General features: G+C 32.9%; 1 protein-coding gene across 1 annotated transcript in view; it reads left to right on the top strand.

Annotated features, from left to right (window-relative positions):
* Positions 1 to 851: 851 nt before the first annotated feature.
* Positions 852 to 13,096, top strand: part of LOC138714604 (cytochrome P450 6k1-like) — a 37,239-nt gene continuing 24,994 nt past the window's right edge. Inside the window, exon 1 of the mRNA XM_069846630.1 lies at positions 852 to 2,413. Coding sequence (XP_069702731.1) covers positions 1,357 to 2,413 — 1,057 coding nt within the window. The 5' untranslated portion in view covers positions 852 to 1,356. The remainder of the gene's footprint in view (positions 2,414 to 13,096) is intronic.

Raw genomic sequence — 13,096 nt, forward strand, 5'->3', positions numbered from 1 at the left:
TGCAATTTCACCTAAATTTCACTGTTAATTATTGTTTTTAAATATTTGCAAAAATTAAGTAAACTCTACAACTCCACTAAAGTTACTGCATTAGTTATGCAAGTAACATTAAGGAAGCCGTGAAAAAATCAACAGACTCATCATAGACTGGGGGAAAAAAGACAGACGTATATCACAGTCTGCTGGAGTATAGTAAACACAGAAAACATTTTAAAGCAACAATGTTGAAGATAGATTTTTTGTTTTGCAAATTTGCCGTCATTGAACAGAAACCAAGATGGAGATTTCATTCCAGCTAATTAGAAATTCCTCTTTCAGGTATGTAATAAACGATCTTCGCACAAAATAATGTACGATACACGAGCGGTATATTTTCTTTCAATTCTCGGAAATTAAAAAAGCTCAACTACGTTTCGCTTTTTCAAACTTTTCCTCGAACATGAAAACTTCAACATACCGCTCTTGTAACGCATATTACTATTACGTTTCTGTATGCGACATCACAGAAACGTAACCATGTCATTCAGGTACTATCATCTAGTGGTAGATGAAAGAAACTCACTGTCCGATATTACCCGATGTCCAATACTACCCAACTCTCCCCTATGCAGTTTAAAAATATCAGAGAATCGTTGTAATAAAATATTATAGTTCTTGTGCTGTAACAAAAACTATGATTTTGTCCAGATATTATATAACATCTTGTTTCTTGTAAAGGGGAGGGGGAACATTTCGTCTCGTGTTGTAAGAGAAAGGCTGAGCCAAAAATAAGTTGATGTTTGTGAAAGAAAATAAGTAAATAATTTATTAGTACGCTGTGCATGTATTACATCTGCAAAATGGAGCAGCTAAACTTGATGTTAATAAATAAGTTGGTTTCTTCGTTTGTAATAAAACTTCTAAGGCTTTGAATGTGCGTAACCATGACATCGCTGGAGAATAACACAGTGTAAAGACCAACAGTGTGAAGTATTATCAAGACACGGTTCAATGAAAATACACTCTCTTAATTATGTAACAAAAAGGCCTTTATGAAGTTATCGCTTCTCTGTGAGAGAACGAACACAGTTAATGTATCATCAATTTGTTTTTTTTTTATCTATGATCTGTGAACTTAGGAGCATTAGTAAACAAGGATTCATATTTCTTGAAACGATAACGAAGCCACAGATGCCAAAGGGACTCCCACACTGATAATTTGTCGTAGCTGCTGAACTATAGCTGTCAATTAATGGCAACCGTCCATATTGTTAGCCAATCACAGCTGAGAAGAATTCATTCTCCGTTCTCAAGTTGGTCGGACAAAGAAAGCAGTTCAGTGTAAAGTTCGACGGCTTCTCAACGACACACGCGAAGATGGGTCTTCTTTTCGATTCTTTCTTAGCGGAACTAGTCTTGGTTCTGTTTGCTGTATTTGCGTGGCTGTATTATTATTTTACGGCTAGTTTCAACCACTGGAAACTGAAAGGTGTTCCATACATCAAACCAATTCCTTTCTTTGGAAACCTCATAGAGATGGGACTTCACCGCAAGACTCAAGCCGAAGGGTTTAGAGAGCTCTACCACAAGCTCGACGGTCAAATGTTCGGGGGTTTATTTCAAACAAGAATCCCCATGATCATGTTCAGGGACCCGGAACTTATCAAACACGTCCTGATCAAAGATTTCTCACACTTCCACGATCGTGGAATGCCTCACGATATAGAAAACGATCCGATCAGTGCAAACCTCGTCATCCTGGAAGGCCAGCCTTGGAAAAATCTCCGCCTGACGTTGAACCCGGCTTTCAATTCCAGCAAGATGAGGATCCTCTTTCATCTGGTGAAAGAATGTGCTGAAGATCTATGCCGTTATCTGGATAAATACGCCTCAGAGTCAGAAAACGTGGACCTAAGAGACATTCTGGCAAGATATGCTACCGACAACATCAGTTCTTGTGCTTTTGGTGTCAAGAGTAATTCTCTTAAAAACCCCCATTCTAAGTTCAGGGAAATGGGTGAGAAGATCATAGCTCCAGGTTCTTGGACTAATATGCATCGGCTATTCCGCTATACGTCTCCAGCGTTGCTCAAGTATTTCAACATCAAAAGTTTCTCGGATGAAGTCACAGGCTTTTTCGTCAACGTCGTCAAGGAAACGCTTGAGTACCGCGAGAAAAACAATATCGAGCGCAAGGACTTTCTTAATCTTTTAATACAACTCAAAAAGAAGATAGATATTAACGAGAATGATGACGAAGAAGACAAAAATTACGAAGACGACTTGGAGAAAATGGACAACATTGACGACTACTCCTTCGAAGAGGAAAGCAGCACCACCACCACCATGAATGGGGACATATCGACACCGAATGGCCATCCGAAGACAGAAAATGGCCACGTTACTCCGAGAAAGAAATGGCTGGATACTGTTGGTAAGTAGATGCTACTTCACGTATTAAGGCTCATTCACAATGAAAATTAAACATAACGTAAGCGTTAACTTAAAAATGTAAACGTTACGGTAAAATCAAGAACATTCACGATGGGAACATAAACATAACTGCAAAGATACTTGGTAACCATGGAAACATAACAACGACGCCATTTCCTTATATTCTGTCGTATACTTCAGCGCACCACGACTGTGTACTGTTTGCAAATCACGTAAGCATAGGCATGAAAGTTTGGAGTTCGCAAACTTTCATGTTAACGTCTAACGGCAATGTTAATGTCAGTGTTTATGTGAATCATTGTGAATGTTCCCATTTGATAACCTGGCCGCAAACTTCTGTGTTTATGTTACGGTAATGTGTAATTTTCATTGTGAATGGGCCTTTAGACTGAATTAAATTCTCTCAAAGAAATATTAAAATTTGATATTAATATAAAATAATTCTGTGGCCGGGAGCAAAAAGGTCTTAAGTAAAAATTTTATACTTTTCAGGAGAGCAGTAGAAAGATTGAAATTGGTGTCAATTATAGAGTTTTTTTAAGCAATGTTTTTTCCTGGATATTTGTTTATATTTCTTCTAAAATAGGTAATGTTGATTAGTTAACAATTTTCTTGATTATTTCCAAAAATAGCCGCACTTAAGCCCTTTTGAGACTAGAAGCCAAACTGAGTAGAAGGGACTATTTAAATACAAGACCTTTTTCATGTCAAAATAAATGAGAAATGTAAATTATTAGGAATGCAAAATGGGCTTTAAACAATTATAGGACTGTTTATCTGGTGCTTAAAGTTTTAAAAGGAAAGGGAATGAGTATGTGATAAAATGGCTAAAATACAAGTTAGACCTTTTTAATAGGGAACCATGGAAAGTAAACATGTGATGTTTGTAAGGAATAAAGTACCAAATATTCTTAAGTCCTTTATTCTGTGTGTGCTTGATTCAAAAAGTACTTAGGACATTTGGTAACGCTCTATAAATCCAGTCAGGAGTCTTATTTGACTTTAGCCGTTTTACCAGATTGCAGAGAATTGTTTCCGCTTTCAGAATATATAAAAATCTCGTTTTCACAAAAAATTGACTTAAGACCTTTTTCCTCCCGGCCACAGAATTAATAACATTAATTCGGAGCGAAATATTGAAACAATATTCATTTTAATTGTGATCACTGCGAAATGGTTACGAGACAGAAAATTAAGTCCACCAGGAAAGAGTGAGAAAAAAAGTGATGATTTAATAGTAATTTATGTTACTAAATCGTCGTCGTTCCCGAAATAACTCCTATGTGACATATTTATCGATTTTCAGATTTTTGCTCTACTGAATAACTTAAACAGTGATACAGCAAATAAAATCTCCTGTACGTAATTATATTTCTTTCTTTAAAAAATGTAAGAATTCACAATCTCCTATGTACCACTGTCATAGAATGAATAAATGTGTTTTTCTTTCTATTGAAAAAATTTATATTTTGCACATAGGAGTTATTGCAGGAACGACGACGTAATGTATAATCTTGGTTATTATGGCACGAATTAATGTTTAGCGCGTGAGCGTAGGGGACCGGTATAATTTTCACGAGTGTTTATAATGAAGATTATACACATGTTACATACAACATTTTATGCTATTCTAGCATTAAAATATGTAAAAAAAACTATTACAAATTTACAAAATGTAATGTTATTACCAGGGAAAGGATTTATATGTAAATACATATTTACTTATAAAGCTAATATAATTTATATTTTGCATTATCTTTATGTTTCACAATGTGTAGGGTTGAAAAATCCTACTTTTATTTTCCATATTTTTCCATATTTTAGAGTTTAGTACATATTTTCGTTAATTTCCATATATTTTCCATATTTCATATAAAACAGTCCATATTATATTAGGTTTAACAATAAAACAAAGCAAAATTCCATTAACTTTTAAAAATACATTTCAACAATAGAGATTTAAACACATGTTCAGTAATCCCTTTAACATCAGAGTTATTTGAAAATTAGCAGTCCTATCAACAATGGGAAAGTAAGTTACAAAACTGTATTAATTTAATTTAAAATTTTTAACAGACTTCAGTTGTGCAGCTCAACAGTTAAATGCCAGTCAGAGTACACATAGGTTCAGTTTTGTAAATCATACTATAAAGACGGTAAATATGCCAAAAGTACGTCATTCAGTCAATTTAAAATCAAAACTAACAAGTTACATTTCAGAATTTAAAGAAGATGGTTTATCAACTGACAATAAAATATTATTTTGTAATTTGTGTCAGTGTGCAGTATCATCTACACAAAAGTTCCTGGTGCAACAACACATTACAACTAGTAAACATCAGGCCAACAAACAACTAAATTCCAAGCAGAGACAATTGTTTTTAACACAACCAACAACATCGAATGTAAGATCTGAGTTTAACATCGACCTGTGCCGTTCTCTCATCTCTGCTGATATTCCTCTCTACAAACTAAAGAATAAGGTCTTCAGGGAATTCCTTGAAAAATATACTCAACATACAATCCCGGATGAGTCAACACTTAGGAAGACGTATGCTCCATCCATCTACGATGAGACAATACAGAAGATAAGAGATGAAATTAAAGATAGTTCAATTTGGGTTTCCATTGATGAGACTCCCGACAAAGAAGGTAGACTTGTTGGTAATGTAGTTATCGGTTTGTTAAGTGAACAATATTCTGAACGAATTCTTTTACATTGTGATGTTCTAGAAAAGTGCAATAACAAAACTATAGTTAAACTGTTCAACGAAGCTATGGGTATCCTGTGGCCAAAGGGTATTATGTACGATAATGTGTTATTCTTTATTAGCGATGCTGCCCCTTATATGGTCAAAGCTGGACAAGCATTATCTGTTGTATATCCTAAATTGACTCATTTTACTTGTGTGGCGCATGCATTTCATCGTGTGGCAGAAGTGGTCAGAGACAATTTCCCTAAAGTAGATTTGTTGATTTCATCAGTGAAAAAAGTATTTCTCAAAGCTCCCAGTAGAGTTAACGTGTTGAAAGAAATGTACCCTGAAATTCCATTGCCACCAAAGCCAATTTTAACTAGATGGGGTACATGGCTAGAAGCAGTTGAATATTATGCCGAACATATAGACTCTATTAACAATGTTCTCCTTGCATTGGACTCTGAAGATGCAGTCTCAATTGATACTGCGAAAACAGTTACCTGTGACATAAGTGTGAAGAATGACTTAGCTCACATTCAGCATACATTTTCATGCATCATAAAAACGCTCAAAAGTCTCCAAAATAGGCACCTTTCACTATCTGAAAGTTTTGAAATTATAAATAGTACTGTGGAACAACTGAATCGTGGTAGAGGTAAAGTTGCAGATGCAGTAAGAGCTAAGGTGGACACTGTACTTTCAAAAAACCCTGGATATGAAGAACTACAAAAGGTTGTTGCTGTGATGAGTGGTGAATCAACAGTGAAGATTAACTTGGACTTATCCCCAGCAGACATTGTGAAATTGAATAATGTACCAGTTACTTCTTGTGACGTCGAACGCTCTTTTAGTCAGTATAAATCTATCCTCAGAGACAATAGAAGAAGATTCACTTTTCAGCACTTGAAAGAAATGTTTGTAACCTATTGTTATGGTAACAGACAATAAAAATTGTGTTTTGTTGAAACTACATTGGAAGATAAGGTACGTCCATTATATTTTTTGTTTAGTTTGATTAAAATGTACCAATATTTAACGTACATAGTCATTTTTTTATAATTTTAAGTCCATATTTAATTCCATATTTTGGTAAAAATCCATATTTAATTCCATATTTTGGTAAAAATAACTACATATATATTTACATATTTCATATATTTTTAGTCCATATAAATCCGTTCCCTGGTTATTACGTAGTAGAGACATGAGTGCTGGATATGACGTAATATATTACATGGTTGCTAAGTAACCGTTTCTAGCAATAAAACAATGTTATTTTGAAGCTTTTTCTTACAGGTACGTTATATAAAATTGTGTTGTGAAGGCAGTGATGATGTCATGGAATACTAGTTGCTAAGTAATCTTTTGTGGCACCAGTGCCAGAATTAGGCTAATTGTGCACGATTTATAACGTGACAACAAGCGTGTTTTAATGCTAGGATTGCATAAATATAATTTAATTCGTCTACGATGTTTCAAGTACTACGAGATTTTTATTTATTTATTTATTTATTTATTTACTTATTTACTTATTTATTTATTTATTTATTTATTTATTTATTTATTTATTTATTTATTTATTTATTTATTTATTTATTTATTTATTTATTTATTTATTTATTTTGGGTGTCTGGAGAAATATCCAACGTGACGGAGCTCGCAAAGACTTTGGTTTATCTTTGCTTTTTTCTTCCCGGATGATGTGAGCCTAAGACGTAGCCCAAAACGTTGATTTTTTTTTATATGTCGAGATGCAAAAATACAAAAATGACGAATATGTTTTCCTAATAAAAAGTTAATTCATGAATCTTAGTTAATCTTATAAGAAGTTATTATCATACAGCTATTAATAATACATTATGCAACGAGCCTATAATGGTAGTAATTAAGACGCGAGTATGTTTATGAAACGAGCACAAGCGAGTTTCATAATTTTCATACAAGCGTCTTAATTACTATTATAGGCAAGTTTCATACGACTTTTTATGCTCGACCATATTTCTAACTTGAAATTATTCATAAGTTTTTATGTTATGGTTATGTAGTGACGAACGGAACTGACCTGAATTGTGAGATGTGCGCAGACGCGAAAGTATTGATTTTTTCCGAGGCACGAATATCATTGACCTTGATATAACCTAGAGAACATTAGTCTTGATATAACCTGGAAATTGATTTAGAATTGAAAAACGAGATGACAAATTGAATTTATTTGAATATTATTTACAATTAAGCTTAACGCTAATTATTATAGTAACAGAACATAACCTTCTGCGACAGTATTGGATTTCCAGCCTCCGTGACTTTTCGCTAATTGTCTTTCGATTGCATATCCGAGAATAATCGATACTGGCGGGTTTATAACGGTACAAAGGTGATTTGTCATTGGCTGAACAACTGAATTATAATGAATAGGTGTAGCCTACTTTAATGAGGTGCATTAAAGGGCTACTACCAGGTGTATAATTACTACATTTCGGCATGGTCGAGCATAAAATAAATTATTTTAACACAATAATAAAATTAGAGTTCACAAATTTAGCCTACTAAATTAATTTATTTGCAGTTTATGTACCGGTATGTTATGGAATTAAAATTCATGAACATTAACGTTAACCATTTATTTATTTATTCACCAACTACGTAACATCACTTTAAAATGTTATGAATTCATGAATCATATTATTAATTTTTGCACGATCATATTTCATTGTACTTATCGTTACTGTTGACATGATTTACAACACGCGAAACGGTGAAGCGCCATCTTGTTGAAATTCACCTCCTTCGTTTAGTAAATCAGAAAAGATATTTTCTTGCAACATGTTCAAATAAGAAATAGCACTCGAATTCTCCTCGATAAAATACGGTCCAACAATACGATTTCCTCAAATTCCACACCAAACCATTATTTTACCAACACCTTGCAATATTTCTGTGGCTTAACTCACCAGAATGAAGAATAATATCAATTCTTTCCTCTTTCGATAATGCCGTCACGAAAACCAAGAACTTTGTTACAGGAAAGCTTCAAATAATCACAACAATGCATTGAAACTGTTACAGGTTAACCAAACAGTAAAGCAGGAAAAGTTAATTACCAGAATTACATAAAAATACCTTTTCCAAAGCCTCCTTAGTACTGTACCATGTTAAAAAATATCTGTAAATGCAGTTATCTTTAAATAACTTGAAAACGATTAGACATGTCTCAAAATAGATTACGGAATTGTTTTTTTTTTTTTTTTTCAGAAAATTTCACATGATTTTGAGTACCTACATGATCCCCTTTCCATTTGAAATTTCAAAGTTGCATTCAAAATGGCGGCTTTTGAGACAGCTGAGGGCTAGAATCGAATGTGTCACTGGTAGAGCATTTGATCTTACGAACACCTATAGTAACACCTATAGTAATCGAAAATCAAGAATTAGAAAGATATTTATACGATTCCAGACTTTTGATTTATCCTGTAGTTACATAAACTAAAATGGCGGAGCATCAACAAACTTAATTCTTGATATTGCTTAGTTACCTATTGGCCTACAATGAAATAATACCGTACACAAAAATCTTGAAAAATAAATCTGTCGTCGATCTGCAAATGAGGACATGTCCAAAATAACAAAATGTTGGAAAATCGCAAAAACTATAACTAAGTTAACAAATTAAAATGTTCATATATTTTTTTCTAATTAGATCACTATGGGTACATACATTCAGGATCCATGAACATTTTAATTTTTTAAGTCTGTTATGTTTTTTTTTTTTTTTTGCGATTTCCCAACACTTCGTCATTTTGGACATATCCCCTTTTGCAAATCGACGACAGAAATTTAGTTTACATTTTCAATGCAAAAATGCAAAGATTATACAGTACTTATTTTCAATTCTAAAAATATAATTATGCAAAAATAGTATGCCATACACATGTGTTAAGTGCGTAACAGAATTTCGGAAATAGAAAAGACTTGACTTCGTTTCGATTTTACTAACTTTTCCTCGATTCTGTTATAATTCATTTATCGTCATGGTATCGTAATTTACTATATTATTTATTTATTTATTTATTTATTTATTTATTTATTTATTTATTTATTTATTTATTTATTTATTTATTTATTTATTTATTTATTTACTTGTGAGTTTGCTGTTTGCCTGTTTATATATTTATTTATTTATGCATTTATTTGTTTATTTATTTATTTTATTTGTTATTCTGTAGATAACGTATGAGCAAGCTTACTGTGCAAGTGGTCCTTGGTTTCAGAGATTTATCCTCAAACCATGACTGGATATTTTTTCCTTTAACATGTGTTGTTTTGTGTTGTCTCAGCTGTGGTCCTGTGCCGTGCTGAACACGCGACCAAAATTTAATCACATTTTTGTTAATCATAAAGAATTTCGTTTGTATGCTATGCGGAAAAGTAAAGTGTGGCTTCCTAATTTAGTGCATAATAAACTATTCATTTATGGACTATATATCTTTTGAATAAGAGTTAAAAAAATAAACTATGAAGAGCAATATCGTTCAGGAATATCTTAAAAAGGAACTGAATTATCTCAGAATATGTAACACGTCTTTACGCCCATTCACAATGAAAATTAAACATAACCGTAACATAAACACAGAAGTTTGCGGCCAGGTTATCAAATGGGATCATTCACAATGATTCACATAAACATTGCCGTTAGACGTTAACATGAAAGTTTGCGAACTCCAAATTTTCATTCTTATGCTTACGTGATTTGCAAACAGTACACAATCGTGGAGCGCTGAAGTATATGACAGAATATGAGGAAATGACGTCGTTGTTATGTTTCCATGGTTACCAAGTATCTTTACGGTTATACTTATGTTTCTATCGTGAATGTTCTTGATTTTACCGTAACGTTTACATTTTTAAGTTAACGCTTACGTTATTTTTAATTTTCGTTGTGAATGACCCTTAAGAATGTATATGTGTCATACTCGAGATACAATATTTTTTTTTTTTCCGCTCACTAAATGTCAATCTGAACTGGACTGAATTTGACACGAGTAAGTCTTCTATCATAACGTTAAGATGACGCTGCAACCAATTTACACTGAATAGACATCCGCTATAACATCTTTCAAAGCGAGAAGGAACATTGGGACAATTAACTTCAATTTTATAACATTAAGTCCTTGATTTATTAATGCTTTCAATAGTGGGACAAAAGCCACTGCGAGTCAATGTTCCCGGAAAGAAATAATAATAATAATAATAATAATAATAATAATAATAATAATAATAATAATAATAATAATAATAATAATCTATACTAATAATAAATCTGTAGCCGAAATTTTTCTGGTAATTTTCGATTTTCCAAAAATAATTGGTCCTAACATATATATTTAACCACCCTCAAACCGAAAATAGCTCTTTTGAAATTTTTGTCTGTCTGTCTGTCTGTATGTTTGTTACCTCTTCACGCGATAATTCCTGAACCGATTTCGATAAAAATTGGAATATAAATTAAGTTCGTTGTAACTTAGATTTTAGGCTATATGGCATTCAAAATACGTTATTTAAAAGGGGGGTTATAAGGGGGCCTGAATTAAATAAATCGAAATATCTCGCTTATTATTGATTTTTGTGAAATATGTTACATAACAAAAGTTTCTTTAAAAATGATTTCTGATAAGCTTTATTCTTTACAAAATTTTGATAGGACTGATATTTAATGAGATAATTGAGTTTTAAAATTAAAATAACTGTCATCTAAGGCGGTGTATTGAAATAAAAAAAAATGACTTCGTCTATAAGGGGCCTTGGACACAACAATCGAAAGCTATGAAACATAGCCTACAGACAATGTTTCTGTGTTTGTATGAAGTAATATGGGAAGCTAAATTAACCGATTTGTATAATTAATTATTATTTCATCATTGGAAAGTGTAGTTTCTCTGGATGGACATAATCCTATAATGTTATTACAGTAACTTGTGAGTGAATTGAGGACAGGTAAGATTAAAATAGCTTCTTATGCACAGAAAACTTGATAGGTTATTCTGTATATTCATTTCCTGTATTTCTTATAATAATGTTTATGAACATATTCATTTTTATCTCAGAGAATTAACGAACAACGAGAGTGTATTGATTTAGTATGCAGTAATAGTACGTTAGCTTAGCAATCCATTATTTTATAATTCAAATTTTAACTATGCTCAATTGAATCGTGTTAAAATACATAAAATATATATGCAATAAATGCAATGCAAAAAAATTGGGTAATGAGCCGTTGCGCTGTTGTAAAAGTTGTCCCTCCTGAGATTCAAGAGTTCCCACAACAAATTAAAAACTTTCTAATTCGAGTACATCCGTTATCAACACACTTTTTCATAATATAATATAATATAATATAATATAAACATGATAATAAATCTGTTGCCAAAATTTTTCTGCTAATTTTCACTTTTCCAAAAATAATTGGTAATAACAATTAAGAAACATGTTAAAGGAATTGTCATTGCACCAAATGAGTGGTCTCTGGATCAAAATGATCGCATTTTAATATTTTAAATACAATTTAAATTAAGTAAGATATTAAACGATTTATCCTTCTATCATCACGAATGTTCCCTGGATCAAATGTCCTATTTTAATTATGTAATTACTTTATATTTATTTCTAACGGGTGCAGAGGAGCGCACGGGTACGGCTAGTAGTAGTAATAGTAATAATAATAATAATAATAATAATAATAATAATAATAATAATAATAATAATAATAATCAGCAGGATCGTTATTACCACCACTGTAAGAAATGAAATCTGTTGCTCCATTCCAGGCTGACTACTACTACTACAAATTGTTTAACGTGAAACTCGAGAAATCTAGTAATATGTTTTGTTAATACCGTGACGTCATCCAAGTATGTTACGTCACGCAAGCGATAAGAACCGCGCTGTTTCACTCAGCTGAGAATATGAACAGAAAATTCAACGTAAAATCTTAACGAAATATTCAACTTAATTTTAATTTAATAAAAGGATTGTTATTACTCGTACACAAATGGGGTGATTAGTAAATGCGGGAAGTATAAAGACAGAAATGGTTAATTTATCATAAACCAATTCTAAAGTACTTAACTGTCATATTAATTTCAAGTCGAATTCTCTTTATTACGTAATATTAGTCTAGTCATTACAATTTCAAACTACGAGTAATTGGCGTCATATTGATGTGTGAATCGTTTCGACTATCGATTGGATTGCTGCGTGGAGACTAGGCCTCCTGGAATGAGGAAGCGATTATGAAGTATGATGATGGAAGAGTGGAACAGAGAAAAACTCTCTCCGGCACCGGGATTTGAACCCGGGTTTTCAGCTCTACGTGCTGACGCTCTATCTACTAAGCCACACCGGATTCCCATCCCGATGTCGGATCGAATCCTCTCAGTTTAGTTCCAACCCTTGGGTTTCCTTTAGTGGCCTACCCTCATGCACTACGTCATAGATATATGACAGTGGCACAATGTCCACACATGTGCAGAGGTGCACTCGTTACGAGTGACTAAGTGGCCGGGATCCGACGGAATAAGCGCCGTCTTAAAATCCCGGTGCCGGAGAGAGTTTTTCTCTGTTCCACTCTTCCATCATCATATGATGACGCAGAATTTCTGCACTGAAATATCATATGTACTTCGGTACATCGTAATATGTAATAGATTATGAAGTAGTTTACGAGAAGGTCCGCCTTGTTAAATTTAAATGCGGGGAGTTTAACAAATTTTATTTAAAATCCTAAACATCCTTACAATGTCAACCGTGCTGACAATAACAACCACGAACAGCATAAACGCTTCACGTCATTATACGGATTCGATGAACTATTTAATAAACTCCTGTCAAAATCTATACGAAAGTATATCGCCTTCATGACAGACACATTTTTTCGTCCTCTTCCTGATAGCTTGTTAGTGTAGAGAACT

Source organism: Periplaneta americana, chromosome 2 (genome assembly GCF_040183065.1).
Source record: "Periplaneta americana isolate PAMFEO1 chromosome 2, P.americana_PAMFEO1_priV1, whole genome shotgun sequence".
Taxonomy (NCBI): Eukaryota; Metazoa; Arthropoda; class Insecta; order Blattodea; family Blattidae; genus Periplaneta; species Periplaneta americana.